We start from the raw sequence: 27834 nt of genomic DNA, 5'->3' as shown, positions 1-27834 counted from the left end.
TCCCAAAATTAATGACAAATACCAAACCACATATTTAGGAGACTCAGAGAACACCAAATAAGATAAATGTTGAAAAAAATTCATCCCTAAACATATCATATTCAGACCACTGAAAACCAAAGACAAAGAGAAATTCTTGAAAGAAGTCAGCAGGGGAAAAAAAAAATCACCTTACCTGTAGAGGAACAGTAAAGATTATAATGAACTTCTTGTCAAAAAGACGCATAAGGAAGAAGAGAGTGAAATGAAATCTTTAATGTTGAAAGAAAAAAATAACCACCAACCATGAATTCTGTATATTCCATATCTATATCTATCTAATTCTCTATTCTAAAACTCTCCTTCAAAAGTGAAGGAGAAATAAAGATTTTCTCAAACAAAAATCGACAGAATTTACCACTAGTTGATCTGTCCTGAAAAAGATGTTAAAAGAAGTTCTTTAAGCACAAGAAAAATTAGGTAGGTCAAAAACTTGGATCTACATTTAAAAAAAGAGTGTCAGAGAAGGAATAAATGAACATAAGATAAAATATTTTGTTTTTTGTATTCTTAACTAATCTAAAAGGTAACTGCTTAAAGCAGTAATATGGATAAATGAAACGAATGACTGCAATACAGAGGAACGGGAAGGAGAAATTGGAAATATTCTGTTATAAAGTACTTACACTAAAGGAAGCAGTTATAGTGTTATTTGAAGATGAACACAGATTAGTTAAAAATATATTTGTAAAGTCTAGGGCAATCACCAAAAACTGTTCAAAAGAAGTATAACCGACACTAGGAGAGATGAAATGGAATCATGTAAAATACTCAAAACCATGAAAGGCAGGAGAAAAGAGGGGAAAGAAACAAAAAATTCAATGAATAGAAAGAAAACAGATACAAACACAGTAGCTACTAATCTGACTACATCAATAATCAGTTTAAATGTAAGTAGTCTAAACACACCTACTAATGACAGAGACGGTCAGAATGGATAAGAAAAACAAGATATAACCCTACATGTTGTCTACAAGAAGCCCCTTTTAAACCCACTGGAAAGTAAAGAGATGACCACTTTACATGCATTAGTATGGTTACTATCAAACAAAAACAACAAAAGCAAACAGAAAATAACACGTGTTAGCAAGAATGTAGAGGAAATGGGACCCTTGTGCATTGCTGGTGGGAATGTAAAATGGTAAAATGGTACAGCTACAAGGAAAAACAGCATGGCAGTTCCTTAAAAGAATTAAAAATAGAGTTCATAATAGGATATAGTAATTCCACTAGGCGTAAATCCAAAAGAACTGTACACCCATGTTCATAGCAGCATTATTTACAATAATTAAATGTAGAAGCAACCCAGGTATCCACTGATGGATGAAAGGATAAGCAAAATGTGACATACACATAGAATGGAATACTGTTTAGCTTTAAAAAGGTAGGAAATTCTGGCATATGCTATAACACAGATGAACCTTCCGAACATTACAAGTAAAATAAGCTAGTCACAAAAAGACAGACACTCTTTGAGAGTTCCAGTTTTCCAAGATGAAAACAGTTCTGGAGGTGGACTGTGGTAATGGGTGTACATTATAATTGTACTTAATGCCAATGAACTGTACACTTAAAAACAGTTGAGAAAGTAAATGTTATATGTATTTTACTGAAATCAAAAAAACTGGGAAAAGAATATTGGAAGGAGAAGATAAGATAGAGAAGAAGTAAAGTACAAGGGTAGCTAGAACAAAAAACCATGGGCTAGGTCAATTTCAGTATATGGTAATATTCAAGGGATGAAGTGGATGTGAACAGGAAGCAGATTACAAATTCTCTTCTTAGGCCCTGTCCAAGGAGGCTCAGCTGAGTTAGAACCATCTTTTTGTTACAGATTAGAACAATAACTCCAAAATTTTGAGGACGATCCCTTTTTATATAAATATTATTATTTTTTTAAATCTTCATGTGTTAGCAGTTATAGTTTCAATGTCCCTTGATTAGAAGACTACATGATTAAAAGTTACAATGAATTCAGTAAAAAGAAAAAGTAAAGGGATGAAGAAAGATACATAATGCTAACACCAATCAAAAGAAAAATGGAATAACTAGCTATATTAATTTTAGACAAAGCAGACTTCAGAATAAGGAAGATTATTAGGGATAAAGGGGGCATTACGTAATGAAAAAGTTGTCAATTCTCTAAGACAATATAACAATCCTACACACATTTGTATCCCAAAAAGCATGCCAAAGTACATAAAGCAAAAATTGATAGAACTGCAAGGAGAAATAGGTAAATTCACTATTATAATTGGAGAGTTTAAACACCTTTCTGTCAGTAAATTGTAGACCAAGCAAGAAGAAAATTAGTAAGACTATAGATGACCCAAACAGCACTATCGATCACCTTGATCTAACCAACATTTAAAAAATATTCCAGCCAACAAAAGCACAATGCATGTTTTTCATAAACTTACAAGGGAATTCCCTGAGACAATATCTGGGCCATGAAACACATTTTAACAAATTTAAAGGTTTAAAATCATTTTTAAAAAGTGTGTTCTCTGACCACAATGGAGTTAACTTAGAAATAAGTAACAGAAATATAGATGGAAAAACCTCAAATATTTAAAAATAAACATACATCTAAACAATCCATGGGTCAAGGGAGAGCCACACAGAAAATTAGAAAATATTTTGAATTGAATGAAAATGAAAACATGGCTTATTAAACTTTGTGGGATACAACAAAGGCAGTGTTTAGAGAAAAATTTACAGCATTGATACATACATTAAAAAAGAAAAAATCTGAAATCCATAACTTAAGTTTCTACCTTAGGAAACTATGGAAAAAAGAGCAAATTAAGCCTAAATCAAGAAGAAAAAATGTAATAATAAAAATTAGAACAGCAATCAATGAAAATGAAAACAGGAAAACAACAGAAAAACCAAGACTAAAACTGCTTATTTGAAAATATCAATAAAATGATAAACTCTAGCCAGGCACCAAGAAAAAAATAAACAGCCACAAATTACTAATATCAGGTATGAAAGGAGGGCCATCACTCTTGCTCTCACAAGCATTAAAAGCATAATAAGGGGACAATACAAACAACTCTATGCCCACATTTCAATAACTTAGATAAAACAGACCAATTCCTTAAAAAACATAAACTATGAGAACTCACACAAGAAGAAATAGGTAACTTCAATAGCCATATGACTATTAAAGAAATGAAGTCAATAATTTAAAACTTTCTTTTTAAAAAAAGATTTATTTATTTTTGAGAGAGAGAGAGAGAGAGAACACGCTCAGTGGGCAGAGGCAGAGGGAGAGGGAGAGAGTGTCTCAAGCAGACTCTGCACCGAGCCCGATGCAGGGCTTGATCTCACAAGTCTGAGATCATGACCTGAGCTGAAACCAAGAGTCATTTGCTTAACCGACTGTGCCACACAGGTGCCCCAGTTTAAAACTTTCTATAAAGAAAGCACCAGGCCTAGATGGTTTCACTGGTGAATTCTACCAAACACTTAAAGGACAAATAATACTAATTCCCCAAATTTCTTTGCAAAAACATAAACAGAAAGAACACTTTCTAAGTCATTCTATTAAGAAAGCATTATCCTAATATCAAAACCAGATAGACGTTACGAGAAGACTACAAATCAATATATCTCATGAACACAGATGCAGATAGCCTTAAGAAAATATTAGCAAATGATTGAATAAATACATGGGGGAGAATAGACAAATCTCCTGCACTGAAGAATTGAAAATAGTTTATGTAGATAGTCTGTCCAAAAGGAAGTAGCATGTGTTCCCACTCTGTAACTGTGGGCTGTGTACAATGACTTCTTCCAAAGTGTATGATATAGAAAAGCAAAAAAGAAGTCACTTCACAGTGGTGACACCTGCAAAGTACTACTCTCAGCCAGGTGATCAGGGTCAACATCCACACTGGTCAGTCATGTTGATGGCCTATACCTTGATATGATGTGATGAGAATGGAAATTTCTCTCTTTGGTCTTTCTCCCCAAAACAATATTCCCAGTATAATCATGAGAAAAATATCAGACAATTCTTAGTAAAAGGACATTTTACAGAATATCTGACCAATGCTCCTTCAAACTGTTAAGGTCATGGAAAAAAAGGAAAGTCTGAGAAACTATCACAGCCAAGAGGATTCTTCCGAGATATGATGACTAAACGTAATGTGGTATTCTGGATAGGCTCGTGCGGTACAAAAAGAACATTAGCTAAAAACTAAGGAAATGCGAATGAAGTATGAACTTGAACAAAAAAATGTATGTTTATATTGTATTGTTTAAATAACTGCAAAAAATGTCATACTAATGTAGGATGTCAACAAATAGGGGAAATGGTGTGGAATGTGTAAGAACTCTTTATACTATCTTTGTAACTTTTCTATAAATCTAAAGCTATTCTAAAATTAAAAGTTAATTTAAAAATATGGACAGAAAAGAAAATTGGACCCAAATACAGATCAAATTAGTAGACTGCAAAGTAATTCTAGGGATTTTGCCAGAACACTGAAGTACAAGTGACATGTAAAGGAAAAGTTTAAGAGGAGATAAAAGAACAAGCAGCAAGAGCAATAAATGGTCACATATTTAACATGATAAAATTTTTCTGGAACTGAACACATATAAGTCTGTTTTATTATATATATTTATTTTTATTTTTTTAAGTAGGCTCCATACTGAGCATAACATGGGGCTTGAACTCACAACCCTGAGATCAAGACCTGAACTGAGATCAATAGTAGGATGCTTAACTGACTGAGCCACCCAGGCACCCCTGGATGGAAGTCTGTTTTAAAGGGACCACTCAATGCTGGACAGTATGAATTGGAGGTGGAGGAAGAAAATAACCTGTATCACGAAAATGCAAAATTCAAAGGATGAAAGAAATTCCCAAGTTTACAGAGACTAAAACAGACGACTATTATCTAAAATAGGAACAAGAAAAAGATTCCAAAGAGTATACTAAAAAGATAATGAAGCTTTATATGACAGCAAATAATATATTTTCAGATATGGGGTCTTAAATTTACTTTTCACACATCCTTTCTGAGAATTTACTACCAGGTATACTCTAGCAAAGTAAATTAAAACAACAAACCCACGAGAGTGGAAACTGTGGTCCGAAGGATGATCTGGGGAGAAGGCACAGTGTGTGAAGAAGGAGGCAGCGAAAGCACGATGAAGTATTTAATTATCTGGTGAGGGGGAAGAGATCATGGTTAACCCTAAGTGCTGCTAAAACAAATATGGCTAAATATGTACATAAAAATTTTAAAGGTAACCATTTGATAAACAGAAACCAATTAAGATGTGTTGGCAGGACTCATAAGGACAAAAAAACAGTAAGTGTAAAGCTGTCTACAGTCAATAAAACAAAAGGACACCAAAAGTTTGAAAATAAAAGAAAATATTTATCAGGCAATGCTATTAAAAATAAAGTAGGTATAGTAATGTCAATATCGAACAAAACATAACTGAAAGAGGGGCGCCTGGGTGGCACAGCGGTTAAACGCCTGCCTTCGGCTCAGGGCGTGATCCCGGCGTTATGGGATCGAGCCCCACATCAGGCTCCTCTGCTATGAGCCTGCTTCTTCCTCTCCCACTCCCCCTGCTTGTGTTCCCTCTCTCGCTGGCTGTCTCTATCTCTGTCAAATAAATAAATAAAATCTTTAAAAAAAAAAAAACAAAAAAAACATAACTGAAAGAATAAATCAGGGAAAAATGAATGTTTCCTGCTGATAAAATAAATACCATATTTTCTAGACTCTATGATACACTTTTTCACATTTTAAAATCTCTGGAACCAGGATGCATCTTATCTTCTTAGATTTGATGAACTACAGTAATCCAGAAGGAAAGTAAGTCATAATTCCTAATACACTGATGATGCAGTTTCTGAATATACAAAGCAAAAGTAGTTAGAAATACAAGGATTGAACAAATTTGTAATCACACCTTTCACAGAAATATATTTTCTTAAGAAATGGCAGATTATGTAGATAAAAATTAGGTAAGGCTCTAAAGGAGTGTACAAACCCAGTTAACAAGTTTGATCTGACAGACATTTACAAACTGTAATATCTAGCAAACATAACACCCACAGAAGTGTCACCAAAAAACTGACCATGTGTTACATCACTAAAAGAATCCCAAATTCCAATGAATTGAGAAACGTGGTCAACTGCTGGCAGTAAAATAGTAGGTTTGAAGAGCATAGGCTTTAAAATAATTGATATGCAAGAAAGGGGGAGGAAGTAGCCTAGGAAAACCTAATAGGATCTTGCAGGTGTCTGAATCCCCACTGAAGTTGGTGCTTATGAATGTAGTAACAGTCTTTCAGCGTTGTGACATAACAGCATACTCCAAAATGAAATAATTCCAAACTATGCAAATACCTGAAATGTCCACCAGCACAGCTGCTAAACAGCTAGGAGACATGTTAGGGGCACACGGCAATGTGAACATAAACTCATAAAATTACTTAACCAAGCCTACGTATTTTGAGTATTCAAATAATTTCAAAGCAAGGGAATAAAAGTTGCATGTGATGATGCCACAGACTTTAGAGCTCTTCCTCTGAGGAGCTAAATCCCAAAGGTGGAGAAGAACTAATCCGCTATCAGAGCAACGCACTCTATTGGAGAGTTTTGGTAGTTGTGTGCTCTGATAAGCAGCCCTTCCACTGAACTGCTGGTTTAAATAAATGACTTATATAAACAATTGAAGGAAGTTATAAAATAAAATGAACACAAAATACTCCTCCCATTCTGTGCACAGGAGAGATGTTTCAGTTTTAAGGAAGTCATCTGACATTTTCCTGACATCAAAAGCACTCATTAAAACAGGTGTGCCAGACTGCTAATGACGTACCCACCACAGCGGTGAGCCCAGAAAAAAGACAGCCTTCTCTCCTTTCATCCTAAATCAAAATGCCATCTCCTCGGTAAGACTGTAACACCCCAGACAAAAGGAAAGACAAAATGTGTACGATATTTTTGCTCATTACCCGTTTAGACCAATAAAAAGAGAAAACTAATCGTGTTCCAATGTGCTTAATGATTTACATTAACTCCAATCATAACTAGTTTTCCAAGACATAGCTGAGAGATAAAGAGCATTAGCATTTTTAAAGATTCAGATTCAGAAGGCCAAATTCTAGTTTTTACTTCCTCAGATTGTGTAAAAAGTGATAGAATTCAAGTAGTACTTAATCCAGATCTTTAAGTTTGACAAGAAACATCAACTACTTGAATTTGTAAAAGAATGTAAACTGAAGAGGAATCCTAAAAATTAGAAGAAATTTGTCATCATACTAGAATCCAGCTAAAAAGTCTCTCACATTCTTTGTATCATTTGAGGTCTACAGTGCTCAGGGACACACTGTAGATGAGGAAACTCAGAGAGTGACTCTGGTGGCAAACAAAGGTGGTTTTTTAAAATATGCATACATATGAGGACAAGATAGTAGCAGTTACGTGGTAGTAGTATTTAAAATGCTAATACTATATAGGAAAACAGAACTCAAGGTGCGTATCAAATTATACTATACTTTTTAATTTCTGGTGACCTCTTCAGCATGCATCAAATGGAAGATGTTCTCAACACCAACAAAAACTATAACCAAAAATGAAAAACACACTGCTCCAGCATTGAAACTACATGAAATAAAGTCTATAAGCAGCCAGATTGTCAGTGATATCTTTTAGACCCGAATGATATTCTGCCAACTATGACATTATTGTATAATTAAATCATCTCTTAAATATAGCTACCAATTAAAAGATATTCAGACATACTATCTTCCTTCTGGTGTTTTAGCACTGCATAATGGATTCTTTCTTTATAACAAAATAACAGCATCAAATTAAAATTCAAGCTTGCTCTCTGATAATGTCTAAATCCATCTTTGTGTCCAGAAAGGTCATTTACTGAACTTTTATTTAATTGCTTAAAACCAAAATTCATAATTGAGGCACTAAGTTATTACCTGGACCTCACAAGTTCTGGCCTCAAAATTCATGACTTTTGTTAAAGATGAAATGTTAAACATTAAATAAACAAATCATACTTTATATATCAACCTCTCCAAAGCTCTCTCAAAACAGAGCAGTCATTACAGCACAACTCAACAATAATAAGGACAAACTTTCTTAACCTAAGTAGACTAAGATTACAACCTTGGATTTATACAGAGAATCTCTCTGCTTGGATTTAGTGTGAAACTTAAATCTTCTTCTCTCCCTTAAGTATCCAAAAAAATTACCAATCTTGTCCTCTCTTTCTTTGTAGGAACATCTATCTGACATTTATTAAATATTTAGCATGGATGAGCCACGAAGGGATAAAGAGTTTCTCCTTCCACTGTCAATACCTAGTTGAGGGTCTTAAACATCCTATCTGATGTGGCACACAATTCTTCTAATCAGTATCACAGATTTTATATTTTCCTCTCTCAACTCTCCCAACACACCTCCAATAGACTAATCCTTGTGCACTACTTGTACACAAAGTGCTATTCATTTCCTAAAAATTGCTGAATTCTAGCTACTCAGTAAATCCCACCCAGCCTTTTGACCTGGTATTAAATAATCTGGTGTAGATACACCTTGCAGGATGCATATTCTTGTATTCCTACTTTCTGAACATGGGTAAACTAAGCTGCTTGCTATTCCTCAAATGCACTTTCAGCCTTCTTACTTATACATCCTAAATGTCATCCTTTTTCATCCTTGTGTAACCTGACCAATCTTCTACTCATCCTTCTATGCTCAACTAAATGCCGTGTTCTTCAAGAAGCCATCCTTGTCTGCCATTTCTTCCCACTCAGAATTACAGCGGCACTCTGTCATTTAATACAGTTTGCACTGCAATTCTTTACTGTTCACAGCTTTTCAGGTTCAATGAACTGGCAATAACTGGAACAACTGTAGAATACACTGTCCCTGGCCAGATAGCTATGAGAATGAAAAGAAAGCACTTTTGGTAATTACGCTGGGACAACAGATATAAACTAGGACTGTCTGAGGCACACTAGGCACGTGGTCACCCTTGCAAAATGGTCCACTTAACCAGACTTGTCACTAAGTATAACTACAGTAGACTCAAAGGACTGTACTTCAAATTAAGAGAATGTAAATGATCTCTGTCTTGAAAACATTAAACTGTGGTACAGGGAATTCTGAAACTGAGAACACAGGTATCAGTCCTGACTTTGCTGCTAACTAGCAATGTGATATAAGACAAGTCACTTAACCGAGTGTCCAGCTCAGCTAAATAGACATTTGGATCCCTAAGATCCATTCTAACCAGATTCAATCATTTTACATTGTCTCTCCTTCCAGCCTATGTATTAGGGGTCTCTGCTAGGTAACTAGGAATCTCTATTTACACAGTACACATACTCAATAAAACACTTGGTTTAACAAAACAAATTTGCTTTAATATATTAATAAACTATATCCAACTGCCTTAGCACTTATATGACATGATTCATCTTCCAGGAAAAAAAATACTATAATATTTGATACTATATTTGAAGATAAGAAAATATTTGGAGATAGTTGCCAAATACTCTAGACAACCTATTTATTTTTTTTCTCCCATAAGTTTTTGTTTTCAAGAAATAAAAACTTAAAAAGTTTTCAACTATCCTGAACAAAGTAAAAATCACTATGTGTACAGACCCGATTGCAATATTCCAAATTTAATTTCTAAATTTTAAATAAAAATTTAATTTTACTTGGCTTTTCAAATATTTACAATACATTGTTTGTCCTTCCCTCTCCATCTTCAGACATTTCCAACCTCACTCCTCAGATATAAGCACAATTAACAGATTGTTGTGTAGATTTATAAAACTCTGTTACACATACAAGCACATATACATCCACAGTAGATCCTTGAGCAACACAGGTTAGAAATGCGTGGTTCACTTAATACGTGGATTTTTTTCAATAAATATTTCAGAGATTTTTTGGAGATTTGCACCATTTGAAAAAACTCACAGATGAACTTCACAGCTTAGCAATATCCCCAAAATTAAGAAAAAGGTATGTCATGAATACATAACATATATGTAAATAATAGTCTATTTTGTCATTTACTATCATAAAATACACACAGGGGCGCCTGGGTGGCACAGCGGTTAAGCGTCTGCCTTCGGCTCAGGGCGTGATCCCAGCGATCCGGGATCGAGCCCCACATCAGGCTCTTCTGCTATGAGCCTGCTTCTTCCTCTCCCACTCCCCCTGCTTGTGTTCCCTCTCTCGCTGGCTGTCTCTATCTCTGTCAAATGAATAAATAAAATCTTTAAAAAAAAATTAAATAAAATAAAATATACACAAATGTAAAATACACAAAGTTAAAATTTATCAAAACTTATACACACATGGACTATTCATGGTGCCATTTGCAACTGAGAGAAATGTATGCAAATGTAAAGACAGTATTAAATTTTAACTGTGTAAAATTAACCGTAGTGCATACAGTGCTACTATAATAATTTTGTAGCTGCTTCTTGTTGCCACTGTGGTGAGCTAAGGTGTTGCATGTATCCACTTAAAACTGTGTGAAGCTAATCATCCCTGCAGGACACCAAACATCTCTGCATAAGCAGTTCGCCTCTCCAGCAAACCGTGTACTGCAGTAAAAGGTAATCTCATGGTTCGCACGATTAGTAAAGTTTTCAAGGAGTCAAAAGTTATAGACAGATTTCTGACTGCATAGGGGTTGGTGCCCCTAGCTCCTGTTCACAGGTATTGTTCAAGGATCAACTGTTTATCCTTCTGTCTTATCTTTTCCACAAATGAAATCAGATTACATATACTTTTCCGTAACTTTCTTTAATAATATAACGCAGATATTTTTCCACATCTACCATATTTACCTTACATAGACCTACTTTATTTATTTATTTTTAAAGATTTTATTTATTTATTCGACAGAGATAGAGACAGCCAGCGAGAGAGGGGACACAAGCAGGGGGAGTGGGAGAGGAAGAAGCAGGCTCACAGCGGAGGAGCCTGATGTGGGGCTCGATCCCATAACGCCGGGATCACGCTCTGAGCCGAAGGCAGAGGCTTAACCGCTGTGCCACCCAGGCGCCCCCCTACTTTATTTTTTTAACAGCTACCTAGTATTCCATCATATTATGTTATTTAATCAGCTCCCTTATTAATTGCATGGACCGTACTGTCTCCAGATTTATCCTAGTCTAACAAATTATCTTTAAATATTTGCTAGCTATACATGCAAGGTAAATTATTATAAATAGGGTTATTTGATGAAAGGGTATATGAATTCTAAATTATTAAACTACATTTCAAAAAAATTTACACTGCCATCAAGAACACAAAAACGTAAGTCTCCTCATACTGCAGTCTCATAATAATAGAGCAAGGAAAAAAAGGTAAACCTGTAAGTACCAGCATGTCCATAAAATACTGTTCAGTAAAGTCACAGAAAAATACGATTTCATTTCTGCAAATAACAAGGTTATACATGATGTGTGTCTATGCCTGTGTGAGTATATAAAATATACACAGGCTTCTTCTAAGGCTCAGGTCTCAACAGACATATCCATCAGAAAGGCCTGCTCTGTCTATCCTGTTTAAAGTGGCTTCCTATATACCCTCAAGAATTCTTTATCCGAGCATTCTTTTCATTTCCTTTAAGTAGGCACATCATCTGTAATTATTTTGTTTACTTGCTCACTGTCCACCTGTGCTTCCAGTACATGAGCGCTATGACGGCAGAGACTCAGGCCTGCTTGTCGGCCACTTCATCCCCACCGCTTAGCACAGGGAATACACGTGGAATTTTGCTCAACAAATACTTCCTGAATGAATAAATACATAACCAACGCTTGTTAACAAGGGCTATCTCCAGAAAGTGAGATTAAGGGAAGGGTTAAAAGGTACATTTACTTTTATTTCAAGTCAATTACACATTCTTATTTTTGACAATGAACATGTGTTATGTTTATTTAGAACTATTTCGGGCAAGTTTAGTTTTAAGCAAACCATTTCAGATGCCTTGCAATCTGGTCACATAAGATTTTTTCCTTATTTTGCAAATCCAAATGCTCTAACTGAATATTAATTGTATTACTCTTGTCTACTTAAAAAAGTTCTCAAACCTTGCTTTGTGAAGTTAACCTTTCATCTTCATTTTAATTTCATGACTACTAAAATCCCAGTCAGTAGCTTAGCCTTTGCACATTCTTTCAAATTACGATTACCTTAGAGTTACAGAGTACTTAAAATTTACACAATGCTTTACATATACAGTTGGCTCTTGAACAACATGGGTTTGAACTGCGCAGGTCCACTTACACACAAATATGTTTTTGATAAATACAGTACAGTAACGCAAGTGTACTTTCTCTTCCTTATTATTTTCTTAACAGTTTCTGTGCTCTAGCTTACTTTATTTTGAGAATATAGTCTAAAATACATATAACGTATAAAATACATGTTAATTGACTGTTTACCCTACTGGTAAAGGCTTCCAGCCAACAGTAGTTCGGTTAAATTTTGCGGGAATCAAATTATACACAGATTTTTGATTGCGAGGGGATGTCAGCACCCTTAACCCCCTTGTTGTTCAAGGGTCGACTTTATTATTCTATTTGCTTCTCAAGGTGTGCTGTGCAGAGGTTACTGTTTATACTTATACATAAGGAGAATGATGCTCAGAGAGATTAACTACCTCATCCACAGTGGGGCTGGGACACGAAGCCAATAATTCAGATCTTTAGTATGAGGTTTGTTTCATTACACACATTGTGGCAGGTAACTGGCAATGCCTCCATCTTTCTGCAAACAATGTATCTATTTCAATACCGAGACAGAAAAAAGTTCTGAAATTCATCTTATATTTAATGTGTATATTTTTTTTAATTTTTAAAAAGATTTTATTTATTTTGAGAGAGACAGAGCACTAGAGAGAGCAAGCATGAGTGGGGGGCAGAGGGAGAGGGAGAAGCAGGATCCCAGCTGAGCAGGGAGCCCGACGTGGAGGTCAGTCCCTGGATGGGATCACGACCCGAGCCAAAGGCAGATGCTTAACTGACTGCACCATCCAGGTGCCCCCAATGCATATATTTCTAAAACAGCTGCATTTAATAGAATATTTGATGATAAGGAAATCATATAATCTAAATCCTTCATTTTACAGAAAATAAAAATCAGAGAATTTCAATACCTGAACCAATCACTCAGCAAGTTAGTGGCAGACAAGAATTAGAACCCAGGCATTGACATTAGATGCATTTTCAATCCCAGAACGTTCCTAGCCATGGAATTCATGATTAAGAAGTCAAATTTCATCATAACTGTCTTGAGCTAAAACTTTTCTTAAAGTTATAATTACTGCTACAAAAAAGCAAAATGACTGATTAGAATTTATCCTTTGATTGAAATCAATACCAAAAAAAAGATTAAAATAAAATAAAATCAACACCAACTATCATACATCCTAGTGTTTCAGACTTAAAATATTCCACTAATGACTAATGATTTCCTGCTATCTAGCCAACTTTTAATCATGCCAGGCCATGAGTCACTTATTCCAGAACTTCTATTATTCAATATTTACCTTAGATACTATATGGAATTTTTTGGAAATAATTCTGTCAAAAAAAAAAAAAAAAGTAAAACTCAATATGTGTCCTTATCTACCATGGCCATAATATCCTAGAAGTCATTTAATGAGCTGGTAAAGTATGAATTTCCTTTACTAAAAACAAGTTCATGTTACTCCCTTTTCACCAACCCATCTTCCCTTACTGGAACTAAAAAACTGCCAAGTATCAGACTTGATATGAATGAATGCACAAAGAAAAAAACTTTTGTGTTTTTAAATTTAAATCTTACAAGATAATTCTGGAATCTATTTTTAAATTCAAAGGGACAGGAAGAAAGGCTAATAAAAAGTTAATGCACAAAACACATTTTACTTAATTCTCACTACTCTTAACTGCAGTAATTTATAACAATGCTAATACTTAAAAAATCATTCAGTTGACAATTATAAGAGAAAGTATTTTAGAACAAAATGACAGATAATATTAATTTAATTGGCAGCAAATAAAAATACTATTATGATTAAATATTTTTAAAACTACAAGATCTTCTAAAATCAAGAGCTGCTGTTCCTAGAAATGCATGAAAGTAAATATTAAAAATAGCGTTTTAAATATTTTAAGAAAGTTATGTTTGACACTGAACTCCTAGAAACACAGAGAAGAATAACGATTACCAGGGACTGAGGGTGAGGGAAATAGGGAGATGTTGGTCAAACGGTACAAACTTCCACTTACAAAGGAATAAGGTCTGGGGTGGAATGTACAGCACGGTGACTCCAGCAAACAATACTGTACTGTGTAACTGAAAGTTGTAGGAGAGCTGAACTCACCATGTTCTTACCATAACTAACAAAATGCTGATTATGCGAGGTAAAGAATGTGTTAAGTAACCTTACTGTGCTAAACATTTTACATTATGTACACCTTAAACTTACACAATGTTAAATGTTGATTATATCTCAATAAAGCTGGAGGAATAAAATGAAAATATGTTGGAAAAATACTCATTCTCAAATTCTACTTCCCAATTAGAAATTTTGCCTCCTACTGCTGTTGCTTCTATAAGATACTAAGAATGCTGTTCTTAGTGTCTTATATATTTTAACTATAATTACAAAATTTCATTTTATATTCAAAGGTGATAATTAACTTAAAAACTACATCATCCAAATTCTATCACAGGCCAATTGTGGGTGCTCTGAAGTACCTTTTTGTAACCAAGCACGACCCAGCAGGCTGATGGCCAGTATTATAGCCAGTACCCAGTAGAAATCAAAAAATTCCATCTACAGAAATAAGACTTGGTCTCAAAGATGCTCAAATCCTTTCAATATTATTTTTAAACCAGATGCATGAAGGTAAACACCATCACAAGAGATTTCTTCCCCCCTCCCTTTTTTAAAAGATTTTATTTATTTGAGAGAGAGAGAGCACACATGCATGAGCAGGGGCAAGGGCAAAGGGGGAGGGAGAGGGACAAGCAGACTCCACACTGAGCACAGAATCCGACTCGGGACTCGATTTCACAACCCTGAGATCATTACCGGAGCTGAAACTAAGAGTCGGAGGCTTAACCGACGGAGCCACCCAGGCGCCCCTCTTTCCACTTTCAATAATTTACTCCACGGTGTTTCTAGTACTTAAGTACTAAATGTCAGCCACAAAGATGTGCTAGCAAACTCTCTGTGCTCTGTAGTTGTGCTAACAACTCCTCCTTGGAGTCAGTCACCATTGCACATTTCCTAGTTACTCACACACGAAGTCTGACTTTATTCTGTTATCCTTGTATCTGTCACTCTCCTGCCCTTCTTCTGCCTTTTTCCACCTACCCCCCCAATTTTTCATTTAAAAACTTTTACCTGAAACAGACTTCCACTGACCAGAAATAACTTAGAATCACAAACTACCAGGGCTGAAAGATTGCTATCATTCTTACCAGTGTTCCCAAGCTCCTTCTGTAAAGGGCAGAGTAAATATCTCAGGCCTGCTGGGTCATGTGATCTCTGTCTAAACTACTCATCTCTGCCGTCAGAGTGTGAAAACAACTACAGACAGATACAGATAATCAGTAAACAAGTGTGGCTGTGTCTCCATAAAACTTTACTTACAAAAGCAGGAGGTTGGCTGGACTTGGCCTGTGGGCCATTGTTTGCCCACCTCTATTTTGTCCATCCTCCTTTCAATATCTCTACATCAGTGTTTCCCAAATTGTGCTCTTTAAGAATTTAATGGGTCCACTTAAAAAAAGACAAAAGTTCCACGGTCAAACAGATCTGGGAATGCAACATACACACATTCTATTTTACTCTTAGAGATTTGCAATGGTAATGAATGCAAAGCGAAAAGGGGCTCGAAGTTCCCATCCTTCCTCCTTCAGGCTGCTCAAGCCTCTAGGACTTGTCCTACCAAATCAGGGATAGCAGCGAGGTCTACTGGAAACTGCTCTGTTTACTTCCTGCAATACAACCCAACTCTTATGAAGGGAAGTGTTTGTAATTCTTCCATCTATGATGATTTTGGCAGGAAGTCCTCAAAATTATGTGTTTCATATATTTTCTAAATTTCAGCACTGAAAGGTAGCTTTAGTATTCAGTTATGAAAAAACCTTTATTGATTATAGAAGGAATATATGGTTATTTTAGAAAACTGAAAAAATATTAGTATCCAAAGGTAACAATTGTTAATATTTTGCTATGGGAATGTCTAAATGTGTGTATATAATTTTTTAAACTAAACTCAGATTATTTGGCATATATAATTTTGTATTTTACTTCTCTACTTGACATTATACCCTGAGAGTTTCCTGGTACCATTAAAGAGTGTTCAGAGAAGTGGTTTTTTAATGGCCAAGTAACTTCCATCAGAATGTTGTATTATAATTATTTTAACTAACTCCTCGGTTTGGGGACAAGTCAGTCCTTTCCTATTCTTTCTCTATTTATCCCTTTTTCTTTTTAAATTACAAATGCTGATATAAACAGTCTTTGTCCAAATCTTTGATTTCTTCCTTAGGAAAAAATCCTAAAAGAACAATTAATGGGTTGAGTCAGTAATTTTTAACATATGATTGTCAAAATGGTTTTAGTAAATGATGTAACCATTTATATTTTCACTGACAGGCACAACCCTAACCACACCCTAACCAACCGTTATAAAGTAATGTTCATTAAAAGATAAAATCTTCATTAGGCAAAAATGACATCGCACTGATTTAGTCTTACATCTTTGTGAAGTGGAACATTTGTCATGTTTAGAAATTATCTTTGCTCTATTGTGAACTGTATGTTTATGTTAGTTATTTTATCATCTCCATTTGTGTGCACTCTTAGATATTCAGAGTATTAAATTTCTTCCCTACCTTGTCTCCTCTTCAATTTAGTTATTTCTCATACTTATATACAGAAGAATTAAATTTTTATACCCGAAAGTACCAACTTTCCCTCTGTATTCTCTCTTACTCCTTTTACATGTAAAAGCAAGTGGCAAGACTCTTCTACCATCTTTCAACATTTTTATGGATTCAATTAAAATTTTACTCTCTATATTTTGTTTTGACACAAGGTAAATACATAATTTAATTCTTTATAGCAACTGTCCATGTATCATGTAATGTAGGCATCTTTCAATCCACAATGATTTGTGATTTCACTTTTTCATACATTCAAATATTATGAAGTGTTATTTCTGCAATATAAGTTTTTCCCCCCAGCTTCTTATATAGGCCACCATATTTTTTAAATGATGTGCACAAGAATGGGATTAAAGAGATTTTTTTCGAATAGAAGAGGTTCTATTAGAAATAATTTAAATACCTGGAAATGATAAGAAGGAAAAAACAGTAAGGGAATAAATGCTATCTTTAAGTAGATAAAATAAGAGGTTGAGATGCAAGTCCCTAGAAAACTGTGGTGGTTTAAGACAGAAACAAAACGAATTTTTTGATCATTAAGAAAAAAACACACATGGCAAAAAAATTTATCCAAAGATTACAGCAATGGTATCCATGCAGATCTTCAAGACAATACGCAGGGATGAACTCTAGCTAAGAAATCGTATGGAGGCAGATAAATGACTAGATAATATATGATCCCTTCTAACTCCATTTACTAAAGAGAGAGTTAAGGAGTTTTAATTCACAATAGTGTGAAAGACTACCACGTAAAAATTGGGGACACAATAGTCTCTACATGTAAGAACATAAAATACTTAGCTGCCTTACTTTGTAGCAAGAGGTTGGTTAAACCTCTTAAAATTTATCAAACCCGAATCCTGTTTTCTTCTTCAACCTCTTTCCTGACCTTCGGACATGAACTGCCCTCTGATTCTAGACATTTTTATCTAGTTTTCTATTATAACCTAAACCCAACACATCTTAAACTGATGCTTTACGTCCTGAACAAACCAGCTCTATTACTTTCTTTTTTAAACTTACTGGCATAAAGTTGTTCCTAATAATCCCTTATATCCTCTTAAAGTCCATAGGCTTTGTAACGATGTCCTCCCTTTTCACTCTTAATTTGGTAATTTTTTGTTTTTCTTGATCAGTGTGGTTAAACATATTCCAATTAAACGGATCTTTTCAAAGGACCAACTCTTGGTTTCATTTACTCTGTTTTCCATTTCATTTATTTCTCTTATCATTTTCATCTTCTGAATGCTTTAGATTTAATTTGCTCTTTTTTATCTAGCTTTTAAAAGCTTCCTTCAGCGGGGTGCCTGGGTGGTGCAGTTCATTCAGCATCCGACTGTTTTGGTTCAGGTTGTGACCTGAGGGTCATGAGATCGGGCTCCGTGCTCAGCACAGAGTCTACTTGGGATTCTCTCTCCCTCTCCCTCTTCCCCTCCCATTCATACTCTCTCTCTCTAGAATAAATAAATCTAAAATAAATAAATAAATAAATAAATAAATAAATAAATAAATAAATAAATAAGTTTCCTTCAAAAAACTACTTTAACTGCATTCTATAAATTTTGGTAAGTTGTATTTTCATTTTCATTCAGTTCAAAATAGCTTCTAATTTCCTGTGACTTGTTCTTTGACCCATGTAGACGGCTGTTTAACTTCCAAATATTTGAGGATTTTCTGGTATCTGTTATTGAGCTTTAGTTTAATGCCCCTGAAGTCAAAGAATATACTTTAGATGATTTAAATGCTATTAGATGTTTGAGACTTATTTTAAGGCCTAAAGGATTTACATTTAATGCAATAATTGATAAAGATTCAAATCTATCTTGCTAGTTGTTTTTTATTTGTCCCATTTATTCTTTGTTCCTTTTTCCTCTTTTCCTTACTTCTTTTAGATTAATTCTTAAGATTCCACTGTATTTCCACTATTCACTTATTAGCCAAATCTCTCTCTACTTTTTAGTAAGTCCCCTACAAGTTTTATGATATGCATTTTTAAATGATCAGTCTACTTCATATATTATGATCTGATATGTGATATAAAGATCTTACAAGTTTATTTTCAATTCTACTGTAATTTTTTAAAGAGTTGTTAAAACTTCAGTTTTGTCATATATTTTAATTTTATATGTTATAAACTATTTTTCTATTTTATATTTTTGTATGTATTTTTCTGTATTTATATACTAGAAACTATGATATTGATATTTTATACTTTTATATTTTTCTATTATATTTATATTGTAAACTATTTTGAATTCTACAGTAATTTTTTGCTAAAAAAGTTTGTTAAAAACTTTACTGTTTTGTCATGAATTTTAATTTTATATGCTATAAATTATTTTTCTTTAGATCAACAAAAAGGATATGCCACCTCTTATTTGCAAATAAAGCTTTCTGGGAAGTCAAGGTAGTTTGATTTATATGGCGGATCTGACGCTACAAGGGCAGAGTTGAGTAGCTGTGACAGACACTGGCCCACAAAATCTAAATTATTTACTGTCTAGCCCTTTGCTCTCCTATTTAGATAGTAAATTATCTCTTAAAGTGATGAAAACAAGAAAGAATTTTATATTTACTTTTTTGTTTTTAAACCATTCTGGCCCATTTGTTTCTTTGTGAAAACCCTGCAAGTTTGTCAGGTATCACACTACTTCTGCCTAAAGAACTTTAACATTTCTTGTAGCACAGGTCTGCTGACAATGAATTTTCTCAGCTTTTGTTCTGAAAAGTTCTCTATTTCACGTTCATTTTTGAAAGATATTTTTCCTGGGTATATTATTTGGGTTGACTTTTTTTTCCTTTTAGAACTTTAGAAGTGCTACTCCATTGTCTTCTGACTTGTACCATTTCTGGTAAAATGTGTGCTGTGATTTTTATCTTTGTTCCTCTGTGTCTTTTTTTTTTTAAATGGGCACTGTATTTATTTACTATGTGCAATACAGATTTCCTCATACATCAGGTAAGAAAACCATTTTAAATACATCCCTCTTAAACCTATAAACCCAAACTGCAGTGAATTATTAATCAAGGTGCTGTCCTGTTAGCAATCAGCCTTCACCACCACACAGTCACTTCCCCACAGGATATCCCTCTGGTTAGCTCTGCTTAGGTCCTTCTATTCTGGCTCTTGCCTCACAATCACAGCTGAAACCAAGGATTTCATGGAAAACACAGAAGTATCATGAGCCAGGCAGCCCTAAGAATAAATGAAGTAATGTTCCCTTTGGGCAATAAAATCCTCAGTTCAAATAGTGAATGTACAGTCTATTCAGGCTGTGTGTCTTTTTCAAAGATTTTATCAAAGGTCTTTACAGAGTAATATCCAAACTCCAGATCCAGCCACCAAGGAGACCCTGTTATGCTGTGGGTACTGGCTGTGGCACGGCAGGTGGCTCTGGCTCCCCACTCTTATGTTCCAAGATGGCGGTGGTAGACAGTATCTCATATCTGGTTTCCACAATGCTCACATGGTCAGGTGGGGGTTCTTAGGGCCAGTCTTACCATTTGGATCCCAGGGAAGCACGATCTTCATTTTGATCATGCTATCTAACTGGCACACCCTATCTGAGCGATGTAGTGTCAACGTGGTAGTTAACAGGGTCCCCCACTGTGAATCATCATGCATCCACAAACCTCATGGATTTAGCCCTCTGTCCTTGGGAGCCTCCCAGACACCATGACCTCACAGTCTTGGCCCCACTCTCCGTGATGAAACACAGCACACGACAGAGGGCCCTCTACACAGCAAGGCTTCCTAGGAGTCTGGAACAGAGACTCTGCCTGGGCAATAGCACACAGACCTCTTGTGGCCACCTTTCCAGCATAAAGCTACACATTGCCCTCAGGGAAGCCAAACCTCTTCTGAACCGCAGTGGTCAATTCCTGGATCAGCCGGCCCTTCTCAGCAAGAACATTCTGCATCCTGGTGGCCAAGTTAATGATTTCAGTCCTGGTTGGTGTAACTTGGACCTCAACTCCAGAGTAGCCATCTCAGCTAGCTCCCAAGTCAGAAACTCATTCAGTTCAGCTTTGCAGATGCCAGCAGCGACAAACTTCCTCTTCTTAGAAACCTACACCACCATCCTGCCATCGCAGCACCGAAAGGAATAAGTCCTCTGTGTCTTGTTAAAACTTTCTGGCTGCCTTCAAGAATTCTTATGTTTGGTTTTCAGTAGTTTATTTTTTTTTAAAGATTTTATTTATTTGAGAGAGTGAGACTGAGAGAGAGAGCATGAGCGGGCGGACAGAGAGGCATAGGGACAAGCAGGCTCCCCACTGAACAGGGAGCCTGACATGGGGCTCGATCCCAGGACACCAGGATCATGAGCTGAGCTGAAGCCAGATGCTTAACCAACTGAACCACCCAGGTGCCCCTGTTTTTCAGTAGTTTAACTATGATGTGTATAGGTGTGTTTTCTTTTATTACTACTACCTACTACTATCATTATTATTATTAGCCTACTTGGGACTGTCTGAGCCTCTTCTTCTTTGACCTGTAATCTGATCTTGTTTATTTTTAAAAATTTTGGCCATTATCTATTTAAATATGTTTTTTCCTGTTCTGTTCTTGTTCTCTTTTCTTTGTGAGACTCCCATTTACTTATACCATCTTTTATTTTCCCATCTTAGATATTCTTTTCAACCTCTTTTTATCTTTTATATCAGTTTAAATAATTTATACTGAACTATCTTCAAGTTGGTTGACTATTTCCTCAGCTGTGTTGAGTCTACTGATGACTCTGAGTAAATATTTCATCTCTGATACCATTATTCTTTTTAATTCCCCTTCCTTGGTTAAAGAACCCTTTCACTCTCTGGACAAATATAAATATCTTCAAACTCTTTATGGTTTCCATCTTTCTGCCAAATTCCTCCTCTGGTTCACTCAAGCTACTACTTTTTCCACTAAATCCTTTAACATACTAATAATGATTAGTTTAAAGTCCCTAATAGTTTCAGCATCTGGGTCTCCTTTCTGTTGATCCCTCAACAATGGGCCAGTTTTCCCTTGTCCTCTCTATGTCCAATAACTTTTGACTGAATGCTAGGCATGGTGTACAGAATAGCAGAGACGGAGATTATTATTATTTATAGTTGGAACACGGCATGTCTATTCTGTCAAGCCATTAGTGTGGAGAGGTTAAGTCAATTTAGACAAGAATTGAGCTTGGTACAGATTATACTGTTGTTTTAGTTACCATTAGCACACCACAGGTTTCAAATTCTTCTTCTTTTTTTTTTTTTTTTAAAGATTTTATTTATTTATTGGACAGAGACAGCCAGCGAGAGAGGGAACACAGCAGGGGAGTGGGAGAGGAAGGAGCAGGCTCCCAGCGGAGGAGCCCGATGTGGGGCTCGATCCCATAACGCCGGGATCACGCCCTGAGCCGAAGGCAGACGCTTTAACGACTGCGCTACCCAGGCGCCCCTTAAATTCTTCTAATGGTGGACCTATCATTATCTTGTGCAAAAGAAGAGAGATGAAGTGCCAGAGAGTTTTTCTCAATTTATCTGTTTTCCTCTCAGCTTTCAACCATTTCTGCATACCTCTACTACATACGGATTTCTCTCTATTCTTGACCTTCCCCGGCTGTAGAAACCTTTTGGCTCTTACTTGGTGGTGGGGCAAGTAGGATTTTCAGTTGTCCCTGTCCAGCCTCAGTATTAGGTAGGCCCTATGCACCAGAGGCTTCCTCCCTCTAGAAGCAGAAAGGTTTTGCTTCTACTCTTCCCCCCAGAAATTTACGAAATAAGGCTTTCTGCCCCTCCCTCACTGGTTTGAGGCTTAAAGGAGTCTGAGTAAATTAGAGGGGCCTTGCACCTATTTCCCAGGTGCCACAGATTACCTCTTTCACCTCTTCACCACCAAAATGACTTCTCGAGTCTCTGCTTTGCCACCAGTCTTCACAGTGAGTATCCTGCGGAGTTCCAGGGAAATGTATCTGCAAGCATGTATGAACTCCCCTTTCATCTGGGGCCCTCAGGTATTCCAGACTAGTACACACTGAGTCTTTAACAATCAATTAAAACTTTAGTCGAGGGACGCCGGGGTGGCACAGCTGTTAAAAGCAACTGCCTTCGGCTCAGGGCATGATCCCGGCGTTCTGGGATCGAGCCCCACATCAGGCTCCTCCGCTGGGAGCCTGCTTCTTTCTCTCCCGCTCCCCCTGCTTGTGTTCCCTCTCTCGCTGGCTGTCTCTCTCTGTCAAATAAATAAATAAAATCTTTAAAAAACAAAAACAAAAACAAAAAACCAAAACTTTAGTCGATTTCTTCTGATCCACTTTTATGGCAGTCATTTCTTTCTCTCATGCTCTGCCAAAAGTCAAAGAATTAATGACCCATTCTCTGGGGGCAAAGGGGTGTACCATTCTTTGGAATTTAGGTTACTCGGCTGTTTTGCAAGCTGAGCTCTCTGATGGGCTCAGACAAATTATGATTTTGTAGATTATCCAGCTTGTTATTGTAGGTAAGAGTCGGATGTTCTGTGCCCACTCTTCACATGCTGAGTAGAAGTCCCCCTTCCACTTCAATTCACCTTCCTTTTCTGTTTTCGAAAGGCATCACCACTCTTCCAGTGACCCAGAGAAAACCTGGGAAGTATCCTTGACTTCTCTATAACAATGTTTAATATTCAGCTGATAAAGTCTGGATTAGATAAATCACTAATATCTTATTAGAATCCTTTCTATTTTTCTAGTAGTACTTATCTCACAATGGTCTCTTGTAACAATATTCCTTCAACTAGCTGCCTCCTCCTATCTGCCTTCTTCTTCTCTTTTTGTGTGTGGAATGATTGTATTTTTATTTTTTATTTTTTGCCTTTTTATTTTTTTATTTTAATTCCAGTTAACATACAGTGTTATATTAGTTTCAGATGGACTTTTTTTTAAAAAAGATTTTATATTTATTTGAGAGCAAGTAGGGGGAGGGGCAAAGGGAGAGGGAACTTCAAGTAGACTCTGTGGAATCTGACGTGGGGCTTGATCTCACGACCCTGAGATCATGACCTGAGCTGAAACCAAGAGCTGGATGCTTAACTAACTGGGCCACCCAGGTGCCCCTCAAATGGACTTCTTCTAATTAAACCTGACTTTATCGTCAGACTGCCTTCCTACAGTATTGTATTTGACTCTTTACAATCAAGGCCGTGATCAATCTGATCCTACTCTGCCTTCAGAGGCTAACTTCCTAAAGGAACAAGTGCTCTATTTCCATACTGACCCAAACCCTCTTTTTAACATCTGGAATTCTTATAATTCAAGGTCGATTACAAAAGGGATACTTTTTGTGAAAAAATTTCCCTAATCACACAGAAAGAATTCCTCTCTTTCTAATTGTATGCTGCTTTATTTGTATTATAAAAAGAACTCTTATTAAGGACTGGGTATTAAGTTGTACACATCTCTTACATCCTTTATAATACTATAAACTCCAGAAAGACAGAGATCAGACCTTATAAATTGTTATATTCTCTTTTAGCTTTCCCACATAAATATTTATCTTGCAAATTAAAACAGCAAAATTAGTAACATGACTCTTTCTTATAATTCACACATTCTTAATTCATCCCTGACAAGGTTACTAAAAACTTCTGCCAGCCCAAAAATGTTGTCTGTTTTTGAAATGTTGTCTCAAAAAGGAAAAAAACACACACTGCAACTATAATTATGCTATCCAAACATTTTCAGAGGAAAACCCAATTAGGATTAGTTTAGAGATCGGGCAGCATAGCCAACCATTTATACTATTAGAGTTAAATCTATAATGGTAATCCCAAACACAGATTTACTGAAATTCCTTTATTTAGTTCCATGTAAATCACCCCAAGAGATTCACAAATTTTACTAAGGAAAATCACTGCCCCTAATAAATGGAAACGATCTTATCTACTTTAGTGCCTGATTTGGCAATCATACTGAGGCATTTGCCAAGATGGAAAAGTGACAAGTTTCTATAAATCCTTTTCAATAAATAGGGAAAGGTATAATTCACAAACATAGGAAGAAAAAAGAGCAGTTCTAATATTTTATTTCTTTTTATAATAGTACTCTCAAATACATTGTCAAGAAAGAGCTTATAAAAATCTTATATGCTATTTTAGTGAAAAGCCAAATTAGCCACTATCTTTACCAGTAGCTTCTGCACCTGGGCTATAGAGCTGGGGCCACACTGGAACCTGAACTTAATCTGACTCAGACACCAGACTACATGTCTAAAGCATTATCTTTTTCATGTATTCTTCAGAACTGCACAAAATGAAAAATGTTCTTCTTGCTAAAACGATAATACATCCAACAGGTATCCTTATCAATTTGACACAGATTATCCAACGATTCAACTTCTAGTAATTTAGTATGAGAAAATAATCATATAAAGAAGTTCCGCATAGCATTGTTCATAATAGTAAAACATAGGAAACAATTTAAATGTTAACCAATAAGGAATCACTCACACAAAACAAAGTGCAAATATACTGTGCAACGATGGAAAATGTTGATATAGATCTATCTATTTATTGACAGGAGAAGATGTTCACAGCACGTTGTTCCAAGAAAATGCATTATCAAACTATACACACATCTGCGCATGTCCACATGTAGTACTCCCAGCAGGGAGGATGTGGAGCATGTGCCATTATCAATTTATTGCCCCTCAATTCCAAATTCATCCTTTATCACCTGCTCTGCAAAAATGAAGATGGGCACTTATCTGTCTTTTCTCTGCAGAGGACATATCTTTTAAATTGTATCAGCTGGACGGCAGCTTCTCCCAACACCCCAACCCCTCAGGTGGTTTTGTAGCAGAATGCCTTCAGGGAAACACCTCCTTGTGACTGGGTGCCTAGCACACCAGACCCTGGGTTTTGAGCAGGTTTCAATAGCAGAGCAACTTCTCTGTGTCCAGGAAAACATGGCCACACCCTCTCCAACACAGTCTGGATTTCAGTCCTGAGGAGCTTAACACTCTCTCTCAGACCGACAGCTTGTGGCTGCTCTTTGTATCTGCCATTCTTATAGTCACTAGGGTTGTCTTTACCTCTTGCCAGCCCTCCCCTTGTTAGTCTAATCCTGTTATAGTTAATGGTTCTTTATAGTCAAGATTATCTGCTCAAATTATTGTGTGGTTTCCCCAGAACTGACTCTGACTGATAAAAGGTAGGGTTTTCCCCCTTTTTTACTTTTCAGTGTTGTCTGAATTTATAATAAGCATTTTGTGTGTGTGTGATAATCAGAAAAGGCGTGTTGTTTTTATTCTGGAAAAAATTCAATGCAAAATAAATAGTACTTTAAGTTTTTCTATTTTAATAGAGCAGAAATATATTTGTGAGATTAAAATGACTGAAATATGAAGAACATTCATTTGTGTAAGACTGTAATTGATTAGTTTTCCTTTTCAGTATTACCCAAAGTTGTGTTTCTACGTCATTTTAAGTAATAGAAGATATTTAGGCTGCTTTCTTTTCCTCTTAGCTATGTCATATACTGGTCTTTACAAATGGGTTATGAATCATGAGGTATCCTAGAGTAATAGGTACTGTGATAGATACTAATTCCTCAAACACAGTCAGCCTCTTTCATTTTACTATTTTAGCCCCTCTTACCATGCTCAAGGATTATCAGTTGGGCTCCAGCCTGTGCATTTCCAACATCATTCTCAGCAATGCATTGATAGAACCCTTCATCTGATTTCACCAGACCCAAAACTTGAAGATTATGTTCCTTCTGAGAAAGAAAAACATAAAATTTTATGATTCGACTGATGAACATTAGTTCAAAATCTCAAGGATGTGCTCTTTCTGGGGAGGAAAAATAAGTAAAATTGCATGATTCAGCTATTAAATATTATCTATGTACCTGTTAACTCAATTTTATTGACAAGGTACTGATTTAACTGACTAGAACAGGAAACACTGTAACTAACCAATTAAGAACGTAATCCTTACGGAAAGTAATATCCACAGTGTTTGCAAACCTACACCTTTGGTTGGAAAAATGTAGGACGGATGATACCATGTGACTATAGTAAAAGTCTGAATTTGTGAATTCAAGGCATTTTCTTAAAATTATCTCTAATATCATCAGTTCTAACAAATTAGTCTACAATAAATTAAATGAGGATACATATATACAAGCTTTCCTTAAATTATAAAGAACTATATAAATGTCAAATATTGTTATTAATATAATTTGGTTTAAGGATTTTTAAGAATAATATGAAACTGATAAAAGTAAAAATTCTCATTTAGCTGTAACACATTGCTTTTTAATTTAAATACTTGTGAATTACTTTTTGTAACTTATGAGATTATGCATTTCAGAATAGAAAATATATTCCTATTAAGAATGAATTACTTATATGAAAAATTTATAAGACATTACACCAGTAACAACCATAATTACTTCTGAATTATTTCTATGAATGCCATGTATACACCTTAAGATATTAATCCTTATTACCAAAACTTAGATAATTTTATTACTAGGATTTAGATAATGATAATAATAATAGGAGACAATATTTACTAAGCATTTAACCATGTATCAAATAAAAAGCAATAATGGCTGACTATTCTTAAATACATTTAATGCTATTTACTTCTTAAGAGTCTTTTTATCTATTGTCACAACAATCGTCCAACCCTGGGTCATACTTCTTTAGAAAGGCCTGGGCATCCGTATATGAAGGACAGATTTCTGTTCTCTGAATGGAGAACTATGAAGACAACTGGTGCACACACAGGATAATCATTACCGAGAAAGTAGTGACAACTGTGTTTAATGAGAGTACTAGCAGGTTTGGGTTGGAATAC

The 27834-nt window shown here is 35.6% G+C and overlaps 1 protein-coding gene and 1 pseudogene across 11 annotated transcripts in view; both read right to left on the bottom strand.

Annotated features, from left to right (window-relative positions):
- The window catches only part of NEO1 (neogenin 1), a 235571-nt gene that overhangs the window by 86356 nt on the left and 121381 nt on the right, over nt 1–27834 (bottom strand). For all 11 annotated transcript variants that reach the window (XM_026478465.4, XM_026478468.4, XM_026478469.4 and 8 more), the window contains one exon: nt 26626–26746. In XM_026478465.4, the coding sequence (XP_026334250.2) occupies nt 26626–26746 (121 nt within the window). The remainder of the gene's footprint in view (nt 1–26625; nt 26747–27834) is intronic.
- On the bottom strand, nt 19769–21103 carry LOC113240946 (40S ribosomal protein S3-like; annotated as a pseudogene).

This window comes from Ursus arctos, unplaced genomic scaffold (genome assembly GCF_023065955.2).
Source record: "Ursus arctos isolate Adak ecotype North America unplaced genomic scaffold, UrsArc2.0 scaffold_28, whole genome shotgun sequence".
Taxonomy (NCBI): Eukaryota; Metazoa; Chordata; class Mammalia; order Carnivora; family Ursidae; genus Ursus; species Ursus arctos.
This window is presented reverse-complemented; position numbering and strand designations above follow the sequence as displayed.